The 26,012-nt window shown below is 40.7% G+C and overlaps 1 protein-coding gene across 1 annotated transcript in view; it reads right to left on the reverse strand.

Annotated features, from left to right (window-relative positions):
- ITIH5 (inter-alpha-trypsin inhibitor heavy chain 5) overlaps positions 1 to 26,012 on the reverse strand; it is a 106,948-nt gene that overhangs the window by 6,607 nt on the left and 74,329 nt on the right. The window contains exons 8-10 of the mRNA XM_082254061.1: positions 20,492 to 20,663; positions 16,621 to 16,930; positions 567 to 1,120 (exon numbers count right to left, since the gene is read on the reverse strand). Of these exons, the coding sequence (XP_082110187.1) occupies positions 567 to 1,120; positions 16,621 to 16,930; positions 20,492 to 20,663 (1,036 nt within the window). The remainder of the gene's footprint in view (positions 1 to 566; positions 1,121 to 16,620; positions 16,931 to 20,491; positions 20,664 to 26,012) is intronic.

Below are 26,012 nucleotides of genomic sequence, written 5' to 3' on the forward strand. Positions count from 1 at the left end.
TGCTCCAGCCTCCAGGCTGCCATCTCCTTGTCCCAGTCCTGAGTGTAGGCAGGGCTGGGGGAAGGAGCTCAGCGACCAACGACGTAACATCCAAGAAAGGGCCGGCCTGGGGGGCAGAACTGAAATTTGGGTGGGGGCAGAACTGAAATTTGAGTGGGGGCAGCCCATCCCAGCACTCCCCCCCCCCCCCCCCATCCCCAAATCTGGTCATGTATGTGTCTCTCTCTCCAGCAGCTTAAAGCTGACAGGAGGGAGAGGGAAAGAAACCGTCTTTCAGCTGCTGCAGAGAGCTGCACAAGGCATTGTTCTGCGATTGCCCCTGCTCCACTGATCCCCTGCTGTCCCGGGCCCCCCTGTATGCCTGTGCCTCCCTCAGGAGGTCAGTGGTACCCCCCCATTGGTGGGCCTGCTGTTCAGTGTGAGAATGAGGACCTGTGATGTCAGCAGACTGGTCAAAAGGCCCTTGGGGGGGAAAAAATGTGCAGAAAAGCTCTGTTTTAAACAAAATAGAAAATTAGAACAAACTAACAAAATTATATTTCTACAACTCTGTATAATTGAAGTACCTTTTGTTACTTTCCTTCCTTGTAGGCTGAGCAGTTTTTGTCCGATCCCCTCTGTATAAAGGCTGGCTGACTCTTCTTTGGGAAGATCCGCCTGGAAGCCATAGTCCTTTACCTCTAGCAGTGTGAATGGTGTGACAAAGTTATACCTCAGTGCAAGTTGGCTGGCCTTTCTTGTTATGTCCTCCTTCTCATGGTCTCTATCACTCTTATGCCAAGCTGTAAGGAGTTCCTTAAAGGTCAAGTACCCCCAAAGCCGTTCGATGTGGTCCCTGTATTGTTTGCTGTCCTCAATAATCTGAGATCCTGAAATTTTCTTTTGTCCATCACCTTCAATCTTTACATCGGCTTCGAGGAAAACATATTTGTTTCTGTTACTTGCTGTGATTTCCACATGCAAAGCATCACTGGATGTATTAATCAGTTTTCCAGCAACCACTATTTCGGACCCATTAAAGTAGTTGTAAAACATGTTCTGTGTGACATATTCAACACTATCTGGTGAATAGTCAATTCGAATATCAGATAATAATGGTGTTCCGATTTCATCATAAAACCTATAATGTACAAAATAGCATTAAAAAGTGAAAAAAAACGACATCACATCAAAAATCCATAGTAAATTTAAATTGTATTATTATTTTTATTTTACGTGGGTTACATCATAATTAAAAGAATACACAACTTGAATTTTTCAGTTTAAAGAGTAACTTCACTTTTGTTGAAAAGAAAACACTCTCCTCTGGGTGATCTATGTACGCTGCAGAGATTTTAATCAACTTTGCTGCAGGTTTCTACTTTTTGTTATTCTGAAAGAATAGCTGTTTGTTTGTCTGTCTATGTGCAGAGTGAATCTGGATGGAAGTGGTTTTATAATTGTCAATCAGCTGCTGCACCTGCAGGGCTCTAATGAGGAAAGTCTGCATCCCTTTAAACATAATTTCCCTTTGAGGGTATCTCACCAAAAAATTAAATTTTTGTTGCAGGGGATGCCCAAAATGATTTGTATCTTTGTGCAGACATATGGAAAAATCAGTAAGCCAATCATACAAACAGGAAATTACATTTCTGTGGGCATTCTGTACACCATCTGTGTACAGAATGCCTCCAGGTAGCCATATTGCACTGCATTTTACAGAAAATGACAGAGCTGAAGATTAAAAAGGAAAGGTAATTTTTAATAACATTCAATTACAATATGGCTTGTGTCGCAATTGTATATGCTATATTATTTGTTTTTATTTGCTAATTTATTTATTTTTTTGGAGCAGAAAATCCTGTCCCCCGGACCCTTGATCTCTGTGTGTAAGCAGTGGTCCCACCAAAGCAACAAAGAACAAAGCAATCAGCAAAGCTCATGCTCCTTGCTAAATGCACAGCTTATCATAGATTGCAAGTAGAGATGGGTGAACAGTTGGGCCCGAGTATGAGTTTAGGCCGAACAATTGCCTGTTTGGCTGTTCACCGAACACCCGAATTTGCAGGGTGTTCCCCGGGTGTTTGCCCTGACGAACACCCTGCAATACACTGAGCGCTGCACAGTGCATTCTGCGCCCTAATTGGGCAAAGCTTTGCCCAATCAGGGCACAGAGTAAGCTGGTTGTTAGGGAGCCCCCACCCCCTGCCCCAAAGCACCCACCACCCCATGTTGAGGACATGTGACCTTGTATGATTCAGGGGGGAACCTGCTCGCCCTCCCCTTTCATGACCTGCCAGGCTGCATGCCCGGATAAGGGTCTGGTGTGGGTTTGGGGGGGGGGGGGGGGTCCTAAAATCCATATCAGACCCAAAGAGCCTGGTATGGACTGGGGGGGACCCTATGCCGTTTTTGTCTTTATTTTTTCAATTGCCGGATGCCGGCAATTGCAACTGCGAGTAATTTTAAATGGGATTTTACTCTTTTTTTCTGCATGCTACAGATGCGCCACTTTACAGGCATGTTAATGGCACTTTATTTAAAGGAATTTTTAATTTTTATAGTTTAATTAAAATCACTGCTCCTGGAAAAAAAAAAAAACGATCTGACCCCTATACCCTTCAATGGCCAATTACTTGCATATAAGCCCTCAAAATGGGCACTTTTGATTTTTTCTGTTCTGCTCCCATATACTTCAATGGGATTCACCATTCATGTTGGAACATTTCCACTGTTCGGGAGTTCTGCTGCAAACTGTACAGGGGGGTGCTCAGCCCATCCCTAACTGCAAGTATAACTAAAGGCAATTTTGTTAGTTTTTGATAGGGTGGAGATAAGTTAGAACACTTATAATGTTTTAATTGCTGTCTGTGCCACCGTTAGGGAGAGTCACCCTCTCTATTTGTTCTTACCGTTATCACTGAAATGAAAGTAAAAGAAAATCCTCAATTTTGGGTTGTCACCAGAGCAGGAATAGATGGGAAATCTTTTAATCGTGTAAAAACTAAATTGTTAAAACCCGCGCTAAAAAGTGTATAAATATAAGAAAGTGGATAAAACTGTGCTTCCTGGAGCTGCTGCTCACTAAGTAAAAGACCAGAATGTGATAAAATCAATCAGAAAGGCAGCGCTAATAAAAGCGCGTCATTTCCTGAAACCATCTTGGAACGCACGCCGGCAGCGTTCGCGGAAGTGAAGTGACTCATCGTGTTTATGCTTAAACCAACGCTCAATATTGCATTATGTTTGTGAGTACCACTCTTGATACTTGATTTTAATAAAATACAACTACGGGCTTCACTATGTCTGGCTTCTTCCCCTTCTTTTGACACACATTGCTGGGGAGAGAGAGGAGAGGAGACTATAAGGAGCCATTCAAATAGAGGCTGTATTGGATTGGAAAGAGGCTGTATAGGATCCATTTATTTGTCCAGGGGATACCATATTTTCTCGGCCTATATATATCCTCAATCTGGTGAGTGCATCCCCATGGGGGGTTTTTCTTCTTGAAGAGCACTTGGGCACCTTATGAACTATTTTTTAAGCACCTTTCCAGCACTTTAGTTCTTTGAAGGAACCCATTTGTACTGCACTTTATTAATTTATTTGGAATTCTTGCACAGTATATTTCAGCACATGGTTGCACAATGGACATACTATTATAACACTTGTTTGCACTTTAATGTTTAGTAATTTTTTTATTCTATTGATCACGATATGCACCTTACTATATACTTATTTTCAGATTTTTGAACACAGTATATGGATACATTTATTATATTTACCTGTTAGCGCTGCCTTTCTGATTGATTTAATCTTTTAATCGTGACATTACTTTATTTTGAAGGGATTTCCTCTCACTTCCTGTCCTCGGACACACATGGCAAAACCTGACAGGAGCTTAAACCCCCCCCCCCTTTACTCTATCCCAAATGAAAGAAAAAAAAGGTTTGCTTTTATTTCTACTTTAAGGTCTGACTCAGGAGGGAATGTGTTGGGCCTATGGACGGACAGGACTGCTTGAGAAATGATCTGTCTCTTCATTAGCTGATAGGTGACAGCCTTTTCTTTTCAGGATATGACTTTCTACATAAAACTAACTGTAAGACCATGAAAACCTTGACGGAAATGTATCAAAACTGGAGCAGCCAGAATCTGGAGCACCAAGCATGGCAGCCCATCAGCTTCTATCTTCATTTTGTTGAAGAGGTTGTAAACAATCTCTTATAACTTGTACCTATAGGTAAACCTATAATAAGGCTTACCTATAGGTACTGTAAATATCTCCTAAACTTGCACTGTTTATGAGATATTTACTTTTAATGCAGCCGATGACGTCATCGGCGCTTGAGCTCTGAGGGAACGGCCTCCCGTGCCATTCCTTCAGAGCCCTGTGCCATGAACGGCGGCTCCCACATGTGCGCCCGGGATTGATGTCATTGCGCCTCCGCCCAATCAGATGGCCTAAGGGGGTGAACCAGAAAGCAGGATGGCCGAACATGTCAGCCGTCAGCTGGCGGCACTGCAGGGGCTTCGTTCTAAGGTAAGTATTTCATACTAACTCATTATGCCTTTGTCTTCCAGGGTTTTTTTTTTCCATTTATTTTGGGGGGGGTTTACTTCCGCTTTAAGATGGGCTTTACAAAATGAAAGATAGAAACGGATTGGTTGCCATGCATAGCTGCTCCAGGTTCTGGCTGCTTCACCTTTGATAAATACCCCTCCTTTTGTTTTCATGGACCTGGAATTTATTTAGCTGGTGTAAACTAAAAGTTTACTTGGGTTTTAAAGTGCCCCTGTAACCACAAATGTTTCAGAATTACTTCCCTCCAGCTTCTTCAGGTACTTGACCGGTCAGATGGGTCAAATACCTGCTCCCCTCACGAGGGCCATCTTACAGCATGGGCACACTGGGCAGTTGCCCGGGGGCCCCATCTGCCTAGCGACCCAGTCATGCATTAGTCCCGACTCCTGTGTGCATCCCGCCTCCGAACTTAGTAGGTGACATCAGTGCATTTTTTTTATTTTCGCTTTTTTAAAAATTATTATTTTTTTTTTTTAGCCTTTTTTTTAAATTATTTATTAATTTATTATTTTTCTTTATCCTTTTTTAAAATAATTTATTATTTGTTAAAGTAATGTTTAAACACTGATTTTGTTGGAGGTACCAAAAAATATAGCCTTATCGATAATTTGAATTTTTATTCTCATGGGTGAAATTGTAGGCAGGGCCCCAGGGCGCTGCATTTCCTGGGGGCCTATAATGCTCTTAAGGTGGCACTGCCCCTCACTGCATGCAATGTTTCCTCCAACCAGCTCCTATGTACTGTAGTCACATACAAGCTGGCAGGGAAACTGCTGCATGCTAGGAGAGCAGAAGATTTTCAGACACCTGTAAGTGGCTGGAGAGCATTTCAAGTCACAGGCCACCCAAAAGGTAAGTATAGTGCTTCTTCTTTTACAGGGCATTAATTAAATAAGGAAGTGTATAAAGTGCAGAAGGCCGTGTAATTAATTAGATTAAACCACTTCGGCCACGGAAGGTTTTACCCCCATAATAACCAGGCCATTGTTTGCGACACGGCACTGCTTTAATTTAACTGACAATTGGGAATGGTGGAAATGAGGAGACCCCCATTTATGGAGAAATGGGAAAAAAGAAATTGGATTGAGACTGGAGGATCAGGGAGAAAAAAAACGTGATGGGAGCAGTCCACTGCACTGCTAGAGACGTGAACACGATAGAGATGAACTATGAAGTTCTAGCAAGATGGTATATAACACCGGTTATTGAGCATCGATATCAAGCAGAGAAGTCAGAATTGTGTTGGAGGGGGTGTCAGGTGAATGGTACAATGGTACATATCTGGTGAGAATGCCCTAAGATACGTAAATTCTGGTTGAAGATACATCTAATTAATCAGATTACCGGAGAAAGAATGGTAGATGACCCCTGGGTATGTTTATTTCACAGGGTAGATGGTGACTTAAAGAAATATAAAAATACAATTGTTCCAAATTTATTAAATGTTGCTAAGGGAGCAATCCCAAAGAGGTGGCATGAATTAGAAGCCCCCACTATTGAAGAATGGTGTAATAGAGTGGAGTATATTTATAGTATGGAATATTTGTGCTGCAGAAATGCAGATAGGATGGATACCTTTTTAGTTAAGTGGAAAGACTTTAAAGAAACAGGAGACTACATATGAATATGGGAAAATAAAGTATAGAATTTATAAGAAACACCAGATAGGGGAAAATTGTTAGAAATAGGGGTACTGGGGGGGGGGGGGGGGGAAGGGTGGGAATAAGGCTGGAATTTATATAAAGGAATATTAAAAATGTTATAAAAAAAAATTGGATTTTTTTCTTCTTTTTTTGGTAATTTTATATGGTATAATTTGTATAACTCGATTAAAATAATAAAAAATATAATACAAAAAATTTAACTGACAGTTGCGTGGTCCTGCAAAGTTGTACCCAAATAAAATTGATGTCCTTTTTCCCACAAATAGAGCTTTCTTTTCCATTTGATCACCTCTGCGGTTATGGGCTGAGCACTGACAGGCTGATCCCCCCCCCCCTCAACCTCTGCAGCAATGCTGGTAGCACTCATACTTCTATTTCCCCAAGAAACGTGCACTTGTGTGAACTTGCACTTTGGTCAACTATGGCGAGGCCTGTTCTGAGTGGAACCTGTCCTGTTAAAACGCTGTATGGTCTTGGCCACCGTGCTGCAGCTCAGTTTCAGGGCAATCTTCTTATAGTCTAGGCCATCTTTAGGTCGAGCAACAATTCTTTTTTTCAGATCCTCAGAGAGTTCTTTACCATGAGGTGCCATGTTTAACAGTGACCAGTTAGAGAGAGTGAGAGCGATAACACCAAATTTAACACACCTGCTCCCCATTCACACCTGAGACCTTGTAACACTAATGGGTCACATGACACCGGGGAGGGAAAATGGCTAATTGGGGAAACAATATACATGAACTGAGGAAGTTGTGCCTTCCCAGTTAAACACCAATCATCAAATTTGCAACAAACGATGGCATTATGCCTTGTGTGCTATCTAGGGTTGCTGGGAACAGAGACATAGCACTAAAAACATATTTATGATCCAAAACCTAGTCCACTTGATTTGGTTAGAGAATATAATCTTTGACCTAATCACCATCCTTGGTATTCATCATGTAAAATATTAGGCCCAACCTACATGACGAATGTCAGGTATAGTGATGGGGTCTCGTAATTTTGAGGCATCTGGTCACTAAAATGTGGATTCAATCTTTTTAATGCATTTTATTATTATTTTGATTCTAAACTTAAATGTGTTAATGTATTTTTGTGTTTGACAAGCCTCATAGCTCAAAATTATGGGGTGTAGTTAGCACAAAATGATGCCAGCTGGAATGCATCTCCAGCAATTACCATCATATCCAGTGGGAGACCAATGTTTAAATTATGTGAAATGTGAATTACACAGGCTCTTACAGGAGCTGAGCCGTGCTGTAAACCGAGAAACCTTTGTATGAAAAATTACATACTAAAAAAAAGAAATAATGTTAGAGGATTTCCATACTAAATGTCCAAAGTAACATTACGTTCCATGGTCATTTGATCATGGTTTGTATTTGCAGTGGGTGGCTACAGCTGTTTTTAATTAAGGGATTGCTATAATTATCTACATGTATCATGCCTACAATGGATAGTTATGGTAAAAGTGTATTTTATCTCCAATTATTTGCTTTTGCTAACAAAATAAATATTTCCAAAAGTATTTGTACCTCTTCTACATAGATATATATATATATAGATATATATATATATATATATATATATATATATATATATCTATATATATATATAATTAAAGTCCATTACAGGAAATGGCGAGAAGCCAGGAAGCCAGTAAATAATGGTGCTATGTAGGTGTCTTAACCACTTCTGGACTGGAAGGATTTGCCCCCCTAATGACCAGGCCATTTTGTGTGATTCGGCAATGCGTTATTTTAATGGACAATTGCGCGGTCATACGATGCTGTGCCTAAATAAAATTGATGTCCTTTTTTTTCCCACAAATAGAGCTTTCTTTTGGTGGTATTTGATCACCTCTGCGATTTTTCTTTTTTGCGCAATAAACAAAAAAACTATTCTGAAAAAAAAAACAATATTTTCACATTCTGCTATATAACATTCCCTAAAAAAATTTTTTTTTTTACATTTTAGGCCAATTTGTTTTCTGCTTCATATTTTTGATAAAAAAAAGCGCAATAAGCGTATTTTGATTGGTTTGCGCAAAAGTTATCGCGTCTACTAATTGGGGAAAGATTAATGTAATTTTTATTGTTTTATTTTTACTAGTAATGGTGGCGATCTGCGATTTTTTGCGGGATTGCGGCAGGCAGATCGGACCCCTAACTGACATTTTTGACACTTTTGGGGGGACCAGTGACATTACTACAGTAATCAGTGCTAAAAATATGCACTGTTACTGTAATAATGACACTGGCAGGGAAGGGGTTTCCACAGTGGGTGATCAAGAGGTTAAATGTAAGCCTAGGGGAGTGTTTCTAACTGTATGGGGGTTGGGCTTTTGAAATTATCACAGAGCCCTGTGATCCTACATAGAAGGGTCATAGGCGCTCTGTGATCATTCCAGAGAGAAGAACGGTCAGCTGTGTTTACAACAGCTGACCGTCTTTCTCTCTCAGCGGGGAACGATCGCAGGTGCCCGGTGTTCCGTGAGAATTACCTACCCGTGAGAAAAACCTACCCCTCGTCACTTCCGGTTCTCGGCACTGTATGTAATGCAGCGGTTACATTAAAACAACTGTTCTGCAATATGAGTCATCTCCGCTCCTGTGCCTGTCACTTCCCTGATCTCGGATAGTAAATATAAAAGCGGCGGCGGGTGTATGAAAACATAAATCACGGAGCCGAGAGCCGCTTTTATATTTACTTGCCGAGAGCAGGGAAGTGACAGGCACAGGAGCGGAGATGACTCGTATTTCTGCACAGCTGTTTTATGTAACTGCCGCGTCGGTAGGTTTTTTTCACGGTACACCGTGATCGTTTCATACTAGTGCGCATGCTAGTAAGCTCCTCAGTTCTTCCATTAGGTATCCGGGGCTCTGAGCATGCGCACTGCTGCGCTGCTCAGCTGTTTCTGGCCGGAAGTGACGATGGTAGGTTTTTCTCACGGGGTAGGTAATTCTCACGTTACACCGGCAGCAATTGGGAGCCACCGCCCCGGGCATCAGAGTCCCCGCTGCCGAGTGGAGGCGGGAGTGTGCCACCGCAGGCGCGTGCTCGTCCCCTAGCTGCAGGCGCGCGACCGACATAGAGCTACGTCGGTTCACGCAGGAGGGCCAGCCTGCCGCAGTAAATCTGCGGCGGGCAGTCCTTAAGTGGTTAATGAAGCAATGTTTAGCAGCTATAGCAGTGGTTCAAGTGTACTAGGGAATGACCAATGCTATCCCATTGTTTGATGTTGTTCTGGTGGCTGTTGGGCAATAAGGACAGTAATAAATTGATGAATGGCTTTCAGTGTCCATTTCAGCCACACATGTGCATGGACACACCAGAAAAATTCATAGTTACATAGTTAGTATGGTTAAAAAAAGACACAAGTTCATCTAGTTCAACCATCAACTATCTGTTTTATGATCCTGTTAGTTCCATATAGTGTAGCTGCAATCGAAATGAATGCACACATGAAGTGGCTATTTGGGAAGTTATAGACAATGCTATGTTATAAAATGTATTTATTTTTTAATTTTTATTCGCTGTAAGAGGCTTGTATTTAGCAGAACATAGGAATAAATGTCAGGGCTTGGTACATGTTTGGGTAAATTGGTAAAAAGCCTAGGACTTTAATGATAATGATTATCACATTTTCTATTACCTTACTGAAAATGTATGCTATATTTTGCTTCATATTAGATCAGAACTCCTGTCTGGGTTTTTACAGCTTTTTGGGACTCCGTTTGAGAGATTTCCCCTTACTTCCCACCCCCATTAAATCAATTTTACCAGGCAGAAAGTGAGTGAAAATCTGCAACACAAGCATAGACAGAAATAAAAGTCAGGGTATGACTTTTCTCAACTGTAGTATAAAATCAAAACTATCCCTATTATCTATGTTGCTGTTAGAGAGTTCCTCTCACTTCCTGTTTGGTAAAAGGTTGTCAGCAGGCAGGGCAGCCATCCGAAATTTTGAGGCCCCTTACACAGCTTACACAGCTTTAGGCATGGCCCCCCCTGGGCCTGACAACCAACATTCCCTAGGGCCTGACCACTTGCCATTACACCAAATCCTCCCACTGGCCACCCCATGAGTACATCATGCAGGGGGATCAGGGTGACATGGAAGGTATTAGAGCATAATGGAGGGAAATCTGGATGTAAAGAAAGGAGAGAATAATACAGCAGGATCAGTATGACATGAAAGGTAATGATGCAAGAGGATCAGGAATACATGGAAGGTATTGGAGAATAATGTAGGAACAAAAGGGAGTACACCCCTAAATCAAAATGTCCAAATCGGCCCAATTAGCCATTTTCCCTCCTGGGGTCATGTGACTCATTAGTGTTACAAGGTCTCAGGTGTGAATGGGGAGCAGGTGTGGTACATTTGGTGGTATTGCTTTCTCTAATACTGGTCACTGGAAGTTTTACATGGCACCTCATGGCAAAGAACTCTCTGAGAATCTGAAAAAAAGAATTGTTGCTCTACATAAAGATGGCCTAGTCTGTAAGAAGAATTGCCAAGACCCTCAAACGGAGCTGCAGCACGGTGGCCAAGACCATACCTTTTAACATTACAGGTTCCACTCAGAACAGGTCTCGTTATGGTCAACCAAAGAAGTTGAGTGCACGTTCTCAGCATCATATCCAGAGGTTGTCTTTGGGAAATAGATGTATGAGTGCTGCCAGCATTGCTGCAGAGGTTGAAGGGGTGGGGGTTCAGCCTATCAGTGCTCAGATCATAAGCTGCACTCTGCAATAAAGTGGTCTGCATGGCTGTCGTCCCAGAAGGAATCCTCTTCTAAAGATGATGCACAAGAAAGCCTGCAAACAGTTTGCTAAAGACAAGTAGACCAAGGAATTGGATTACTGGAACCATGTCCTGTGGTCTGATGAGACCAAGATAAGCTTATTTGGTTCAGATGGTGTCAAGCGTGTGTGGCGGCAACCAGATGAGGAGTACAAAGAAAAGTGTGCCTTGCCTACAGTCAAGCAGGGTTTGGAGTGTTTTGCTCTGAGGCTGCATGAGTGCTGCTGGCACTTGGGAGCTACTGTTCATTGAGGTACCATGAATGCCATCATGTACTGTGACTTACTCAAGCAGAGCATGATTTCCTTCTTTCAGAGACTGGGTGGCAGGGCAGTATTCCAACATGATAGCGACCCCAAACACACCTCGAAGACGACCACTGCCTTGCTAAAGAAGCTGAGGGTAAAGGTGATGGACTGGCCAAGCATGTCTCCAGACCTAAACCCTATTGAGCATCTGTGGGGCATCTTCAAACGGAAGGTGGAGGAGCGCAAGGTCTCTAACATTCACCAGCTCCATGATGTTGTCATAGAGAAGTGGAAGAGGACACCAGTGGCAACCTGTGAAGATCTGGTAAACTCCATGTCCAAGGCAGGGCTTGAAAATAATGGTGGCCACACAATATATTGACACTTTGGGCCCAATTGGGACATTTTGACTTGAGGGGTGTACTCACTTTTGTTGCTAGCGGTTTAGACAATAATGGCTGTGTGTTGAGTTATTTTGAGGGGACAGCAAATTTACACTGTTATACAAGCTGTACACTCACTTTTTTACATTGTAGCAAAGTGTAATTTCTTCAGTGTTGTCGCATGAAAAGATATAATAAAATATTTACAAAAATGTGAGGGGTTTACTCACTTTTGTGGGATACGGTATTTATATCTGTACACATTACATGGGGGCAGGAGGGCACAGTACAGGGGGGAGGAAAACATAGTACAAAGGGGCAGGAGTCGTCTTGAGGAACCCATGATCGGGAGTCACTCTACGCCATTCAGTGGACTGGAGGATTTACCACCCACAGTACGGTGCGAAGTGTCATGGCCACTGATATGAAGCAGGAGGTATCCATAGGAACTGGAGAAGCGAGGGCTGGTCACAGTTGCTCACATGACCTCTTTATCAGCAGAAGATTAGTGCAAAGTGCCGGAGCAGAGATGGAAACTGAAGCGGGGGGAGCTGCCTCTCCATGCACCTGGGACCTCTGGGCAATGCCCTGGTTGTCCCATGCGTTATGACGGACTGAGGGGCCTGGGCCCCCTACATGTGTTTTGGCTGTCCCCCTCTTATGGTGGCCTTTTCAGGAGGACAGGAAGTAAGGCAAAATCTCTCTAAGGCTCCATGCACATGGGCCTAAAGTTTTGTATTTTGCCTGTAGAAGCAGCTCAATGTTATCCTGTGTGTCCATGCACATTAGGACGATTAAAGATATATTTTAAGCTCAACATTTATAGGCAAAAAAAACCTTCTGGTTTGCGTTTCTGATTGGAGCTTTCTGGCAGAAAAAAAGCTAAACTCTTTTAAACCCGCCTAAACTAAAATGCTCTAAATTAGTATTTTTTTTTTTTTCAGGGAACTGGTATTTTTTTAAGCCCAGTGTTAATGGAGCCTAACAATTTCCCTGACCAACTGTAAAAACCTAGCAGGAGTTCTTACCCTTTCCCACTCCAAAACTAAGAAAAACTGTTTTGGCTTGATATACACTTAACAGTTTACAGTACAGCTGCCACCGTACTAAGCATAACAAAAACAATAAGGGCCCTTTTACATGGTGCTGCACGGTTTCATTCAGCAGGGGTTCCAGGGGTTCCATGAGTAGATCCCCTGCTAAATTTTTTAACATATACATATTTTTACATCCATACCCACATTTGCGCAGGCCTGTGATGGCAATATGGACAGATGTATGTAAATGGACTTTTGTCCTTTTACTTCAGGCTACCTCTGATCTGTCATGTTTATGTCTAGATTATGGAAAAGGACGCAGTCTTTAGCCATTCTGTATGGAATCGGAGGTAGGGCAATGCAAACTGACAGTCTGTTTACACAAGCCTATCTAAAAACCCACATGGAGCATCTGATCAGGTCCACCTGAAAAAATGCCCTAGCTGAAAGAGCCCTGACTTAATTAATTATTAGAGGGTAACGGTTGCTTTAAATATTTGTACTATAATGAACAGGAATATTCAAGGGAAATACAGAGCAGTATTTCCAAATAATGTTTAAAAAAGGACTTTTATTAGGCTCTTTTGCAGCTGTACTCCCTTCGGCCTTTTACGTCTATGTGTGGAGGAAAAGCTTCCATAAATAATACTAAGAATACTTTAAAAAGTGCCAATAAATATACCGGGGTCGGCACAGCTCCTGGAACAAGACATTAAAGAATGTCTAATATGGGAACTCAACAAGAAAATATAAACCTAAAAAGTTCCTGCTGATAAAGTCACAGCTTGCATAGCTTACTGCATAACTTGGACCCCAGCTAAACAAATACAGAATGTAGAATCTTTGTCCAAAAGTCATCCTGTCTTTTTTCAGTCTTTTAATAATTATAAACCGAAAGAAATAATTAGATGAAAATCAACAAGAACTCATAATTCCTGCTACTGTACAAATATGTATGGTAAACATGGATATGTTGGTGCTGAGTAACAGGATACGAGATAATGACCATGGATATTATTTCCTAGTGAGCATGGATTGCTTCAACAAGATTAGCAATCTGTCTCATTGGCTCACCATATGAGAAATTTGTATACAGATGGGCAATAAAACCCATCATGATACTGTGGGGATCAACAGGAAGAATTAAATGAAAGGTGTGAAGAGAAATATCAAAGAAGAGAACAATATTACAGAATGATGGAAGTAAGCTAAGCTAATGTAAAGGACAAGGCAAAAGGGAATTTAAATAAGATGGAGAGATATTTTTTAAAAATGAAAGAATTTAGGGGATTCTTTCATTACAACTGGCACCATGTTGTTAGGACAAACCTTAAACTGAAACCACCAGACCACTGAAACGTTTTACCTCCTCGTGGCCAGGCCATTTTTTGCTATATAGCACTGCACTACTTGGTAATTAAGTAATTACAGTCAAACAATGCTGTACATCAATTACATTTATATCATTTTTTCACACAAATATAGATTTCTTCTGGTGGAATTTGATCACCACTGGGTCTTAATTTTTTTTTTTTTTCTATATATATAAATTACATTTTTTTTTAAAAAAAGGCAACATTTTTTTTATTTTCTGCTATAAACTTGTCTTGTCTTATAAAATGTCTTCATAAATTTAGACCAAAATATCTGCCGTATTTCTTCGATAAAAATAAAAAATTCCAATAGGTATATATTGATTGGCTATATGGTGGGACCAAATCCCCATTTTTATTTATGGATTGTCCTCATATTTGATAGTCATTTCTTTTGCATGTGTGCGCTATTCTTTTTTAATATATATTGATTAGTTTGTGTGAAATTATAACATCTACAAACTATGGTATAAATACTGGAATTTTTATTTATTATCCTTTATACTAGTAATGGCGGCAATTAGCGACTTATAGTGGGACTGTGATAGTGCAGCGGGCAATCTGGCAGTAACTGAAGCTGACTGGGAGGAACACTAATTGACTAACTGACACTGACATCATCAGTGACACTAATACAGTGATAATTCTATACACTGTCCCCAAACTAATGATACTGGCTGGGAAGGCGTTACCATCTTGGGGTAATCAAGGGGATAAGTGTGCGCCTAACATGTGTTAATGTGTGTAATATGTGCTGCTTTTTACTAAATATATATTTTGCAGGGAGAAGAAACAAACAGATTGTTCCCTCAGTACAGAGCCCTGTGTGTTTGTCGACACAGGGCTCTTGGCTGTGGTTTGACACTGCCAATCAGCAAGTCTTAGCCATGAATCATTGGCTGAAACCTGATGACAAAATCCTGTTGTGTCTAATCACAGCTGGAGTATGGAGTAAAATGCAGGAAAGTGGCTTTAAATAGTGTGAGGTCAGAATAGGAAGGAAGGTTTCTTACCAAGGCATTTAGATTTTAAGCAATTTGGATGGACTGTCAATGGCAACAGCAGAAAGCTTTTCATTTACCAAGATCTGAATTCAGATAATATCTGGCTGTCAGTTGGAAATGTTTGCATTTGCATGCCTCTTTCATCTAGTAGAAGCATTGTTGTAATGTATGTTCTGTTAACAGAAACCTTTGTGCTCATAAGTTTGTTATATTATATATTATTGGTCAATGAAGTGGTAAGCTACATAGCATTATGGTAGTCTGTCAACTCGTGGTCACTTAAACCTAGTTAGGTTAATAGAAAATGTAAAAAGCCCAGTCCAATCCAAATTAAATCTAATTTCTATACTTTTATATAACAGAGCTAAATATATTAAATATAATTTAAAAAACAATTTATGTCAGTTTGTAAAGCCGGAAGGCTCTAATATTCTAATGAGCTTATTCATACTTATGACACCCCTACATTAAAGTGTATTTTCACTTTTGAAGCCAAATTGCGGTGACACCTATTTTATATTTCTTCCACCCTTAAGCAGATTCCACTTCATATGGCCCTTAATGGATATAACGTTTCAACATAGATAGAAAGACACATCTAGAGTGGACCACTACATACAGTGGTCGAATGTACTTGTTACAGAATCCAAATGATCGAACAGCAGCATTCTTTCACCCTTAACCAGATTCCACTTCATATGGCCCTCAATGGATATAACGTTCCAACATAGAGAGAAAAACACATAATAAACACTTCATAGTGTAATACGTTCATTACGTTCAGAACATATTACAGTATGAAGTGTCTTTCTATCTATGTTGGAACGTTACATCAATTGAGGACCATATGAAGTGGAATCTGCTTAAGGGTGGAAGAGTGTTGCTGTTCGATCGATTGGATTTTGTAACCCGTGCATTTGGCCACTGTATGTAGTGGTCCACTCTGTATGGTAAAAGTCAATGTGTGTACATGTTTTGGTGAAGGATCTCTCACAAGATTTTCTATTTTGGACCCTATACCTATTGGACTCTTTCTGTCGAATTTCCTGTCAAGTACTTTCTGTTAGCTTTTAGGGCTGCACTTTTTTTTTTTTTTTTTTTTTTATGCCAGTATTCGCCACTAGTGAATTGTGTCAGCTGCTTTTCTACACATTATCCTAATACTGTAAGTGCAGGTCTATTGTTTTCACCTATTTTATATTTATTACATGTCCCCATTCACATAGCATAACTTACAGTGGAACTCTACCCATTACAACTTGATAAATAATGCTCTTTATCAAGGAACATACATTCCACATGAATAACTATGCTGCCAAAATGAGTGTGTGCTGTAACTTGCCTCCAGCATTGTTACTGTTTCTTCTTGCTGAAGGCTGCCATTTTGCTGAAGCCCAGAGCCCCTGTGCAGCAGTAAATCAGTTTGTTGGTTCATAATATAAGCTGTATATGTGGGGACTTTCCTTGTAGAGTCAAAACAAAAGCATTCCAGCTTTAAAGGGATCTCTTACCCATAATATGGAAGCCGCAAATTACATACCCTTTCAGCTGAACAGCTGCATCATCGTCTTCACTGACCCGGCGCATCATGCCACAGTTCTCCAGAGATAATTTTTCTAGCAGTTGGAAATCAACATCATTGCCAATGCCAATGCTGAATAGGCAAAACTTTTCCCTGATGGCATTCTTAGTATTTATTAGGATATTATTAGACTGGATTTCCCCAAGAGTTGGTCTTCCATCAGTCAAGAATATTATCAGTGACACAGTCTTCTCATGCTTGTCCATATTAACTAAATATTCATTAAGGAGGCTGGTGGCAGCCTGGATACCGCCATTGATATTTGTACCTGAAATTATCAAATATTTGTTTTTATAATCCAGTACAGCAGCATACAAGTGTTAAGTTTTTTTTCTATTGTATTAATGCATTTCATGAGCTCTCCCAATAAAAGCATCATCCTTTATAGTGAAGAAAAAGAGACAGTAAAATGGCTTGTGTCACTTGGTTGCGATGATAGTTCAAGTTGAAAGCTGTAGCATTCATTACTGTGACACTATTTTATATCTGGTATCTAGTGTATTCTTAATTTTTTAATAGCAAACTATACACAGTGGAATTAGACACTACCATCAAGCAATGCTGAACAATGTTGATGAAGAAATGTCCACTACTGGCTCTTGTATTTGGCAGCTGTTGTACCCTATGCCTGAATACAGTGGCTCTGCTGAACAGTGACAGCATCTGATAGGATGCAATCATCGTTGGCTCATAATTTTGCACACAGCTCAGTTGATTTTTAAATCAACTTTTGTCTAGCTGGGTGGTGCAGCAGGAATCGGCTGAAATTCAAGCTGTCTATAGACAGCTTAAGATTCATTGTGGATTTAGAATGATAAACCAATACAGGGTTAAACTTTTCATGTCTTGCAGCTGTTTACATCACACAGATACAATTTTCAAATCTTTAGCCATGAACCTAGGGTTCTAGCAATACTATTACATTTTTATTACATTAATAACCACTTAAGCCCCGGAAGATTTTACCCCCTTCCTGACTAGGGCCTATTTTGCGATTCGGCACTGCGTGACTTTAACGGACAATTGCATGGTCGTGCGACGCTGTACCCAAATGAAATTGACGTATTTTTTTCCCACAGAGCTTTGTTTTGGTGGTATTTGATCACCTGTGCGATTTTTTGATCATGCGCTATAAACAAAAAAAGAGCGACAATTTTGCAAAAATAATAATATTTTTCAAATTTTTTTATATGAAATTCCCCCAAAAAAATGTAAAAATCAAATTTTTTTAACATTTTAGGCCAATTTGTTTTCTGCTACATATGTTTGGTAAAAAAATTGCAAAAAGCGTATTTTGATTGGTTTGCGCAAAAGTTGATGCGTTTACTAACTAAGGGAAAGATTTTTGTCATTTTTATTGTTTTTTCTTTTAACGAGTAATGGCGGCGATCAGCGATTTTTTTTTTGCGGGACTGCGACATTGCGGCGGACAGATCGGACCCTTGACTGACATTTTTGACACTTTTGGGGGTACCAGTGACATTACTGCAGTAATCAGTGCTATACATATGCACTGTTACTGTAAAAATAACACTGCGAGGGAAGGGGTTAACTTTATTGGAGAGGGAGGGGTTAAGTGTGTCCCTAGGGGCGTGCTTCTAACTGTGATTGGATGTGGCTGTGTGTGTAACAGCAGAGATCAATGGTCCTACATAGCAGGACCGTATGATCTGTGCTATTACACAGGGGAGAATGACAGGCGGCTGTGTTTACATTAGCCGCCTGCCTTTCTCCCGCTGTATCCGACGATCGCGAGTGACCGGCGGACATCGGGTCCGCCCGTCACACGCGCGGGCTGCTTAGTGAACGAGCGGGGGCGGGAGCGCGCCTCCGGCGGCGCGTGCTCGCCCCCTATCGGCTCACAGGCTAGTGACGTACCGGTACGTCACTTTGCCTGGGAGGGGCTGACCGCCGCCGTATATATAGTCGGGCAGCGGTCGGCAAGTGGTTAACATTGATATCAAAGTGAAATGTGTCTTATTTTGTGGGAACATGGCTTTCTTCTGTGGTCTCGTTTTCAAAGCCTTATTCAACTTTCTCAATATTTAAAACAACTGCCGTTACTGTAGATAAGACTTACACATTTTAATTTGTAATTTGCCACGGTAATGGTCATACTAAAGTTATATTTCAGATACAAAGCTTGGTGAAATAATTAATGAAGACATTTTGTTTTACACTGTATGCATTTTAGGTTCCAAAGATCAAATCGGACAAGTGAAGAAGAGCAAAAATGTTGGCATTCAAACAGTAAAAAAAAAATCTTGCTAAAGTGAGAAGGGGAAGAAAGTAATAAACAGTCATTTAAAAATAATTATTTTTTGATTGATTGATTTTCATACTTTGCAGGTTTCTGCAACTGAAAAATACTGTAGAACAGATGACAGGAAAAGCTTGTCAACTTCATGTAATAGCTGCCATTAATTACAATATTTGCTCATTGTAATAAAACAATCTTATTGTATCTGTCAGTTATCACTTATAGTGGTAGTCAATGTCAGCAGCTCTTCTACACAGACTGGAGCCACAGTTATGAAACTATCAGTGTGACCCCATTGCGTGTGTGTGAGGGAGTGCATATAGTGTGATGGGATTGTAGTATATATGTAATACACACCGGAGGCTGAATTGATGCAGCACAGAGCAGTACATGCTTATTATGCCCATTAACCATAATGGGTTAAATAATATATTAGTAGTATTATAACTGGATAATGATTGCCCATCTGGTGCTCCCCATATCCAATCCTTAAGCCTAGTACATACGATCAGAATATCGTACACAATAGATCAAAGAAGGGACAAACACAAACATTTTTCTGTACTCTACCATTTGTCTCTACAATACCAGGTTGAACGATTTTCATTTAATCAGTATAGTTTTCATCCGAAAATACAATACAAATACATTACATCACTTCCAAATTTTCGTCCTTTAGTAACCTATTCATTTTCAATATGGAAACTAACATGCAAAAAAAAAACCAGACAACCATTCTTCCGATTTTCTCATTGTGTGTACTAAGCTAGCTTTAAACCCAACATATATGACATTCCTTACTGTAATATACAGTATGGGGTTTTGTGGTAGTTGTCTATAATGAAAATGTATAAGCAGGTCTTTTTTAATATTTTGTGGATGTTTTATGCAATTTTTTATATAGTACAGAAGGAATATTATAGAATTGTTGTTGGTATGAACATTGTAGCCCTTTAAAGTCCCCCTAAAAACATAGTTGTAACTTTAGTATTATAATTGTTTTTTTTCCACTGGATCCAACAAGATAGGAACCTTACATTTTGCTTGTTAAACTTAGTCTTGTCTTTAATATTTTTATGAACAAATGTTTTAAAATGTATTCAGTTTTCTTGTTGTAATATACTGTAAGTACTTCATAATATACATAGAACAACAGAGTTTTTTCAGCTATTTAATATTAATTGTTCCACTATACAGCAGCTAGGGCACTACATTTCTTTCTAATTTTTAAGAAATTGAGACACAGTTTGTTACCTGGTTAGGAACAGCCAATCCAGAGTATTTTAAAAGGGAACTGGTGTTCTATTAAAAATGTCTGAGGGGTATTTGTATCCCAGTCTAAGGTATCCCAATCAACAGAAAAACATTTGCCAACACACGATCATCAAGAACCAGCCAATAGGAAAGCCCCCCAACAGCTGTCAATAGGCTCCAATCATCAACATAACACATACAATTATCATGCATATTTTGCCCTTTATGATTGAATATGGATCTAACAAACATGAACTTAAAATATCACTTATTAATAATATTAATAGCAAATATTATTATTAGTAATAGTATTACCTCCTGTAGGTGACAAGCCAAATATGAACTTTTTTGCATCTCGAATGTTGTTTGGAGTAACTTTGACAAGTTGGTTTTGCTGCCAAACTTTTATTCTGTTGGAGAACCCAATTATATTAAAATGATCATCAGGTCTCAAGTCCCGAAGAATAGTAAATAAAGCATCTTGCGTCTGCAAAGAATAGATTTGTTGAGCAACATTTTAAATAATATACATATATATTAAACTATAAAATGATTAGGCCCCAGTCCTAAGCCATATCAGTTTACCAAAAAAAAAAAAAACAGCAAATTGAAAATCTGTATTAAGTATTTTGTTGAAAACAGAATTGTAAGTTAACATTTGAAAATGCATGGGAAAGCTATAGGCTAATATGAGAGGAGAAAATACAGCTAAGCGTGAAAAAAAAAAGATAAGCACACCCACACCAATCAATGTTTTTCATAAACACTTGTATTCAGAAAATATCTTGCAGTCTATTGGAAACATTAGAGGTATTGAAACAGTAAAATCCATAATTATAATCTACTGCAATACATCAGGAGTGCGCTGGATATATTTTAACGTGTATTACTATAAGTAAAATCATAAACATTGCCCCAGTGGAAAGTCTTTCACTGTAGAGTATCTGCATACATGAGCAGTGAACATAACGCAGAAGGGCTAAAGATAAATCTGGCCATACATGTATTGAGATTTGGCGGATTCAGCAGGGACCAGCCAAATTTCAATCTATGGCCTTTCCTGTTCCTGAGAGGTTGATTTATCGACTGACTTCTCATGGTTGGTCCTACAGGACTTGCAGTTCATTGGCAGCAGCTCTAATCGCTTTATTCTAATAGCGGGGAGTCCTGCCGTCAGAATACAATGACACAGTGGGCTGAACAAAAAAGCTGACCCATGTATGGCCAGGGTAATTCACACCAAACTGAAAAATTGAGGCCCCAAAACCCCTATTGTTTTAATCTGACACCTTCATCAAATAGGATCTTGAAATAGGGTCAAATTAGAACCCCAAACGTTGTGCCTCAGTTTTTCAGCCTGACTTGTGATGCCAATACCGAGTCATCAAATATAGTAAGTCAATCAAATTTCATGGGAAAATAATAATGATATGGTCATTATCAAATTTATATTCTTCCTCCATGTTAAATAGTAGGTTTTGGGTTTAGGTTAGTAAACCTATCGGGAAAAAAACTTCTTCATAAATTATCTAAATTAATTTTGCAAAATAGATTTTAATTAATGTATTCAATGCTGTCAAAATATGATGAAGGGTATTGGAAATAGCTGCATCAAGCAGATTCATAAATAAACAAACATGTTGACTCAATTTTTCCATCAACAAAAATGGCAAACTTAAATTTTTATAATTTTAGAAATAGGTTTAGGTGCTGGTTTTGATTTGGTTCTATCCCTTACTAAAATGCTATGTATATATTACATTGCTCAGGTTAAAGCCTAGTCCACACGGGCCGAATGTATGGTGACATACATGGTTCAATAAAAAACGTCCGACATTCGGCCCGAGCATATGGCAGCTGAAACAGCTTCTGTCGAACACGTATGCTGGAAAACCAGTCACATCACATGACTAGAGATTGGAAAAGGGAGCAGCTGTCTTCATTCATGTGAGGGTGCTGAGCATAGAAGGAGTCCGGAACTGTAAGTACAGGTAGGGTGGGGGAGCAACTCAGCCCCAGAGCTTCCCTCAAAGCCTTCTGAGATCCCCCTAGCCATCCTCCTTCCCTTTAGAGCCCTTCAGCCACATAAGACCTTCTAGTTAAATGCTTCCTAGAGAGTTCCACCCCCCCCCCCTTTCCCTCAGGTTTCCAGTTCTCCTCTAACTTCCACTGTCATAGATGCCAAGGCAGTGCTCCTTGGACTGACACCACAGACACAGCAGTATTTTTTCCTCCAACTGACAGCATCATTGATACATTTCATTCCTCTTACTGATACCAATGTGGGGTATTTTTATTTTTTCCTCACATCTTGTGGAAGCATTTCTTCATTAGCCAATGTTAGTGCTAGTGTAAATTGCTAATTACTTTTCTGTAAAATTATGATATTTTATCATCAAAGTACATCAGTACATATATTGCTGTACATTACAAAAGTACAGCAATTTTGTATTGTGTTATATATGGATATATTGGGTTTTATCTAATGCAATAGAACAGAGCAACTTCCATCACATGTCAGTGGGTATAAATAAAGGCTTACATTTTTTCCCCATGGACCCACAACAAACCTGCATATAAAGACACCTATATTTTTTCCAACTCTCTTGATCTGTATACTGGCTGCTGGTCAGTGACTCTGAAAGTCAGTGGGCTTGCATAATAGCCAGGCAACTAGCATCTTCAGGAGGAGGTCAGCAAGGGAAACATTTTTCTCTTAAGAAAAGTTTACTGTAATTCCTTACATCAGCCTGACAAGCAAATAGCTAGATCCAAAAAAGCTATGCCAAACCTTTCATTTCTGGGTTGCATGTGGCCCTCTTACATCTTTTTTTACCTCTATAGTTTCAAAATGTGACATAAATGACCCTTCAATATTTTAAAGCTGATAAAAGTCTTACTGCCTTACATAATATTGCAGTTAAATATGTTTGAAAATGTTTACTGCCATTTTCTGGCATAAAATGTAAGTTGGAGTTATTACTATAATTATAGGAGTACAAAAGTTCTATAATCTTTTTTGTTAATGGTATTAAATAGTTGTGGCCCCAATACTTCCACAGTGTTGGACCCATTGTTTTAGGTTTAACTTGCCTGATCTAAAACAATATGGTGATTGTTTTTACCATTCACCACTGTTCAAAAGATTTCCTTACACTTCCTGTCTGTCTGTTCTGCTGACAACTGAAAATTTTGTATTTTCTTTATTTTCATTGGTGGTTATCCAGACACATAAAGAATATGAATTAACTAGTTACCGACCGACTACCGCAGATTTACTGCGGCAGGCAGCTGCTCCTGGGCAAAGCGTCGTAGGTCTACGTCGCTCGCTCTCAGGAGGCTAGGGGGCGAGCGCGCGCCACAGCGGCGCGCTCATGCACCCGCTCGTCAGCCGGGAAGCTGATGCGTGTGTCAGGTGGCTCTGATTGCCGCCTGAAACTCGCGATTGTTCCCCGCTGAGAGAGAAGGACAGTCGATTGTTGTAAAGACAGCTGACCGTCCTTCTCCCTGGGATGATCACAGAGCTCATGTGATCCTTCTATATAGGATCACGTCTCTATGGTCATCTCAGAAGCCACGCCCCCCCACAGTTAGAATCACTCCCCTAGGCTCACATCTAACCCCTTGATCACCCACAGGGTTAACCCCTTCCCTGCCATTGGCATTATTATAGTAACAGTGCATATTTTTAGCACTGATTACTGTAGTTAAAAAGTGTCAAAAATGTCAGTTAGGGGTCCGATCTGTCCACTGCAATGTCGCAGTCCCCCAGAAAATCACAGATCCCTGCCAAGACTAGTAAAAAAAACAATAAAAATGACATAAATCTTTCGCGTAGTTAGTAGACGCAATAACTTTTGTGCAAACCAATCAAAATACGCTTATCGCTATTTTTTTTTTTACCAAAAATATGTAGCAGAAAACAAATTGGCCTAAAATGTTAAAAAATTTAGATTTTTAAAAATTTGTTTTTTGGGAATGTCATACAGTAGCAGAATGTGCAAAAATATTGTTTGTTTTTTCTTTTCGAAATTGTCGCTCTTTTTTATTTATAGAGCAAAAAATAAAAATCGCACAGGTGATCAAATACCACCAAAAGAAAGCTCTATTTGTGGGAAAAAAGGACGTAAATTTCATTTGGGTACAGCATCGCACGACTGCGCAATCGTCCGTTAAAATAATGCAGTGCCGAATCGCAAAATAGGGCCTGGTCAGGAAGGGGGCAAATCCTTCCGGTCTTAAAGTGGTTAAACCTCCCAATTACAGGAATAAGGCTCCATGTACACGGGACGTTGTAAATGGCCGTTTAGGAACATTTGGGCGTTTTTTTCAGAAGCCCCTGAACCCATCTACATTTTATCTTATCTGCCCATGTACACAGGGTCGTTTACAGTCATTTGCAGGCAGTTGAGTTCAGGGACGTTTTTTGAACGTGTGTTTCCCGGCGTTTCAAACACAGAAACGCGTCCGAACGTGACAAAACGTGACCGACCGTGATGAACCTACGTTCAGCCACATTATAAAATTTTTTTCTTCCATTCAAAATCAATTGTTCCCTTTGGGAGCCTATTGATTTGAATGGAAGTCGCACCGCAAGTCGGATCAGGATGATCCGACTTGCGGCGTGACTTGCGCTGTGAGAATCTTGAGGGGGAACTCCACGCCAAAAATGGGAAAAAAACGGCGTGGGGTCCCCCCCCAAATCCATACCAGACCCTTATCCGAGCATGCATCCCGATAGGGCAGGAAGGGGGAGGGGACGAGCGAGCGGCCCCACCCCCCCTGGAACATACCAGGCCACATGCCCTCAACATGGGGGGTTGTTGGTGCTTTGGGGCAGGGGAGCTCTGCACCCCCCACCCCAAAGCACCTTGCCCCCATGTTGATGAGGACAAGGGCCTCATCCCCACAACCCTGGCCGGTGGTTGTGGGGGTCTGCAGGCAGGGGGCTCATCGGAATCTGGAAGCCCCCTTTAACAAGGTGGCGCCCCAGATCCCGGACCCCCTCCCTATGTGAATGCATATGGGGTACACTGTACCCCTACCCATTCACCCCATAAAAGGCAGTGTATGTAAATAACGACAGGAGACGTTTTGGAAAGTTTATTAAAAATCTTCATCCGGTCTTCTCTGCTCTGGTCTTCTCCCTCTCCTGGTCTTCTGTTCTTTTGCTATCCGCTCTTCTGCTCTTCTGCCCTCGGCTCTTCTCTTCTTCTTCTTCCTCCGGTCCTCCTCCGACGATGTCTCCAGTGATTATGCCGGTCTCCGGTCACTGCAGCTTTTTATATAGCCATTGTGGGCGTGACCCCGATGACGTCATCGGGAGGCCCCGCCCCATCATCTCACAGATGACGTAATCTGTGATATGAGGGGGTGGGGCCTCCCGATGACGTCATCGGGGGCCACACCCACAATGTCTATATAACAAGCTGCAGAGACCGGAGACCGGCATAATCACCGGAGATATCGTCGGAGGAGGACCGGAGGAAGAAGAAGAAGAGCCGAGGGCAAAAGAGCGGACAGCAAAAGAGCAGAAGAGCAGAAGACCCCTTGCCATTTTTTCGGCGTGGGGCTACCCTCAAATTCCATACCAGACCCGAAGGGCCTGGTTTGGAACCTGGGGGGGGGGACCCCCACGCACTTTTTTTCCCATTTTTGGCGTGGAAGTTTCCCCTCAAAATTCTCACAGCGCAAGTCGCGCCTCAAGTCGGATCATCCTGATCCGACTTGCGGTGCGACTTCCATTCAAATCAATAGGCTCCCATAGGGAACCTTTGATTTTGAATGGAGGCAGAAAAAATGCTGCTAAAAGCAATGTGGCCAAACGTGCAATAAC

Source organism: Pelophylax lessonae, assembly GCF_965119305.1.
Source record: "Pelophylax lessonae genome assembly, chromosome: 4".
NCBI lineage: Eukaryota > Metazoa > Chordata > Amphibia > Anura > Ranidae > Pelophylax > Pelophylax lessonae.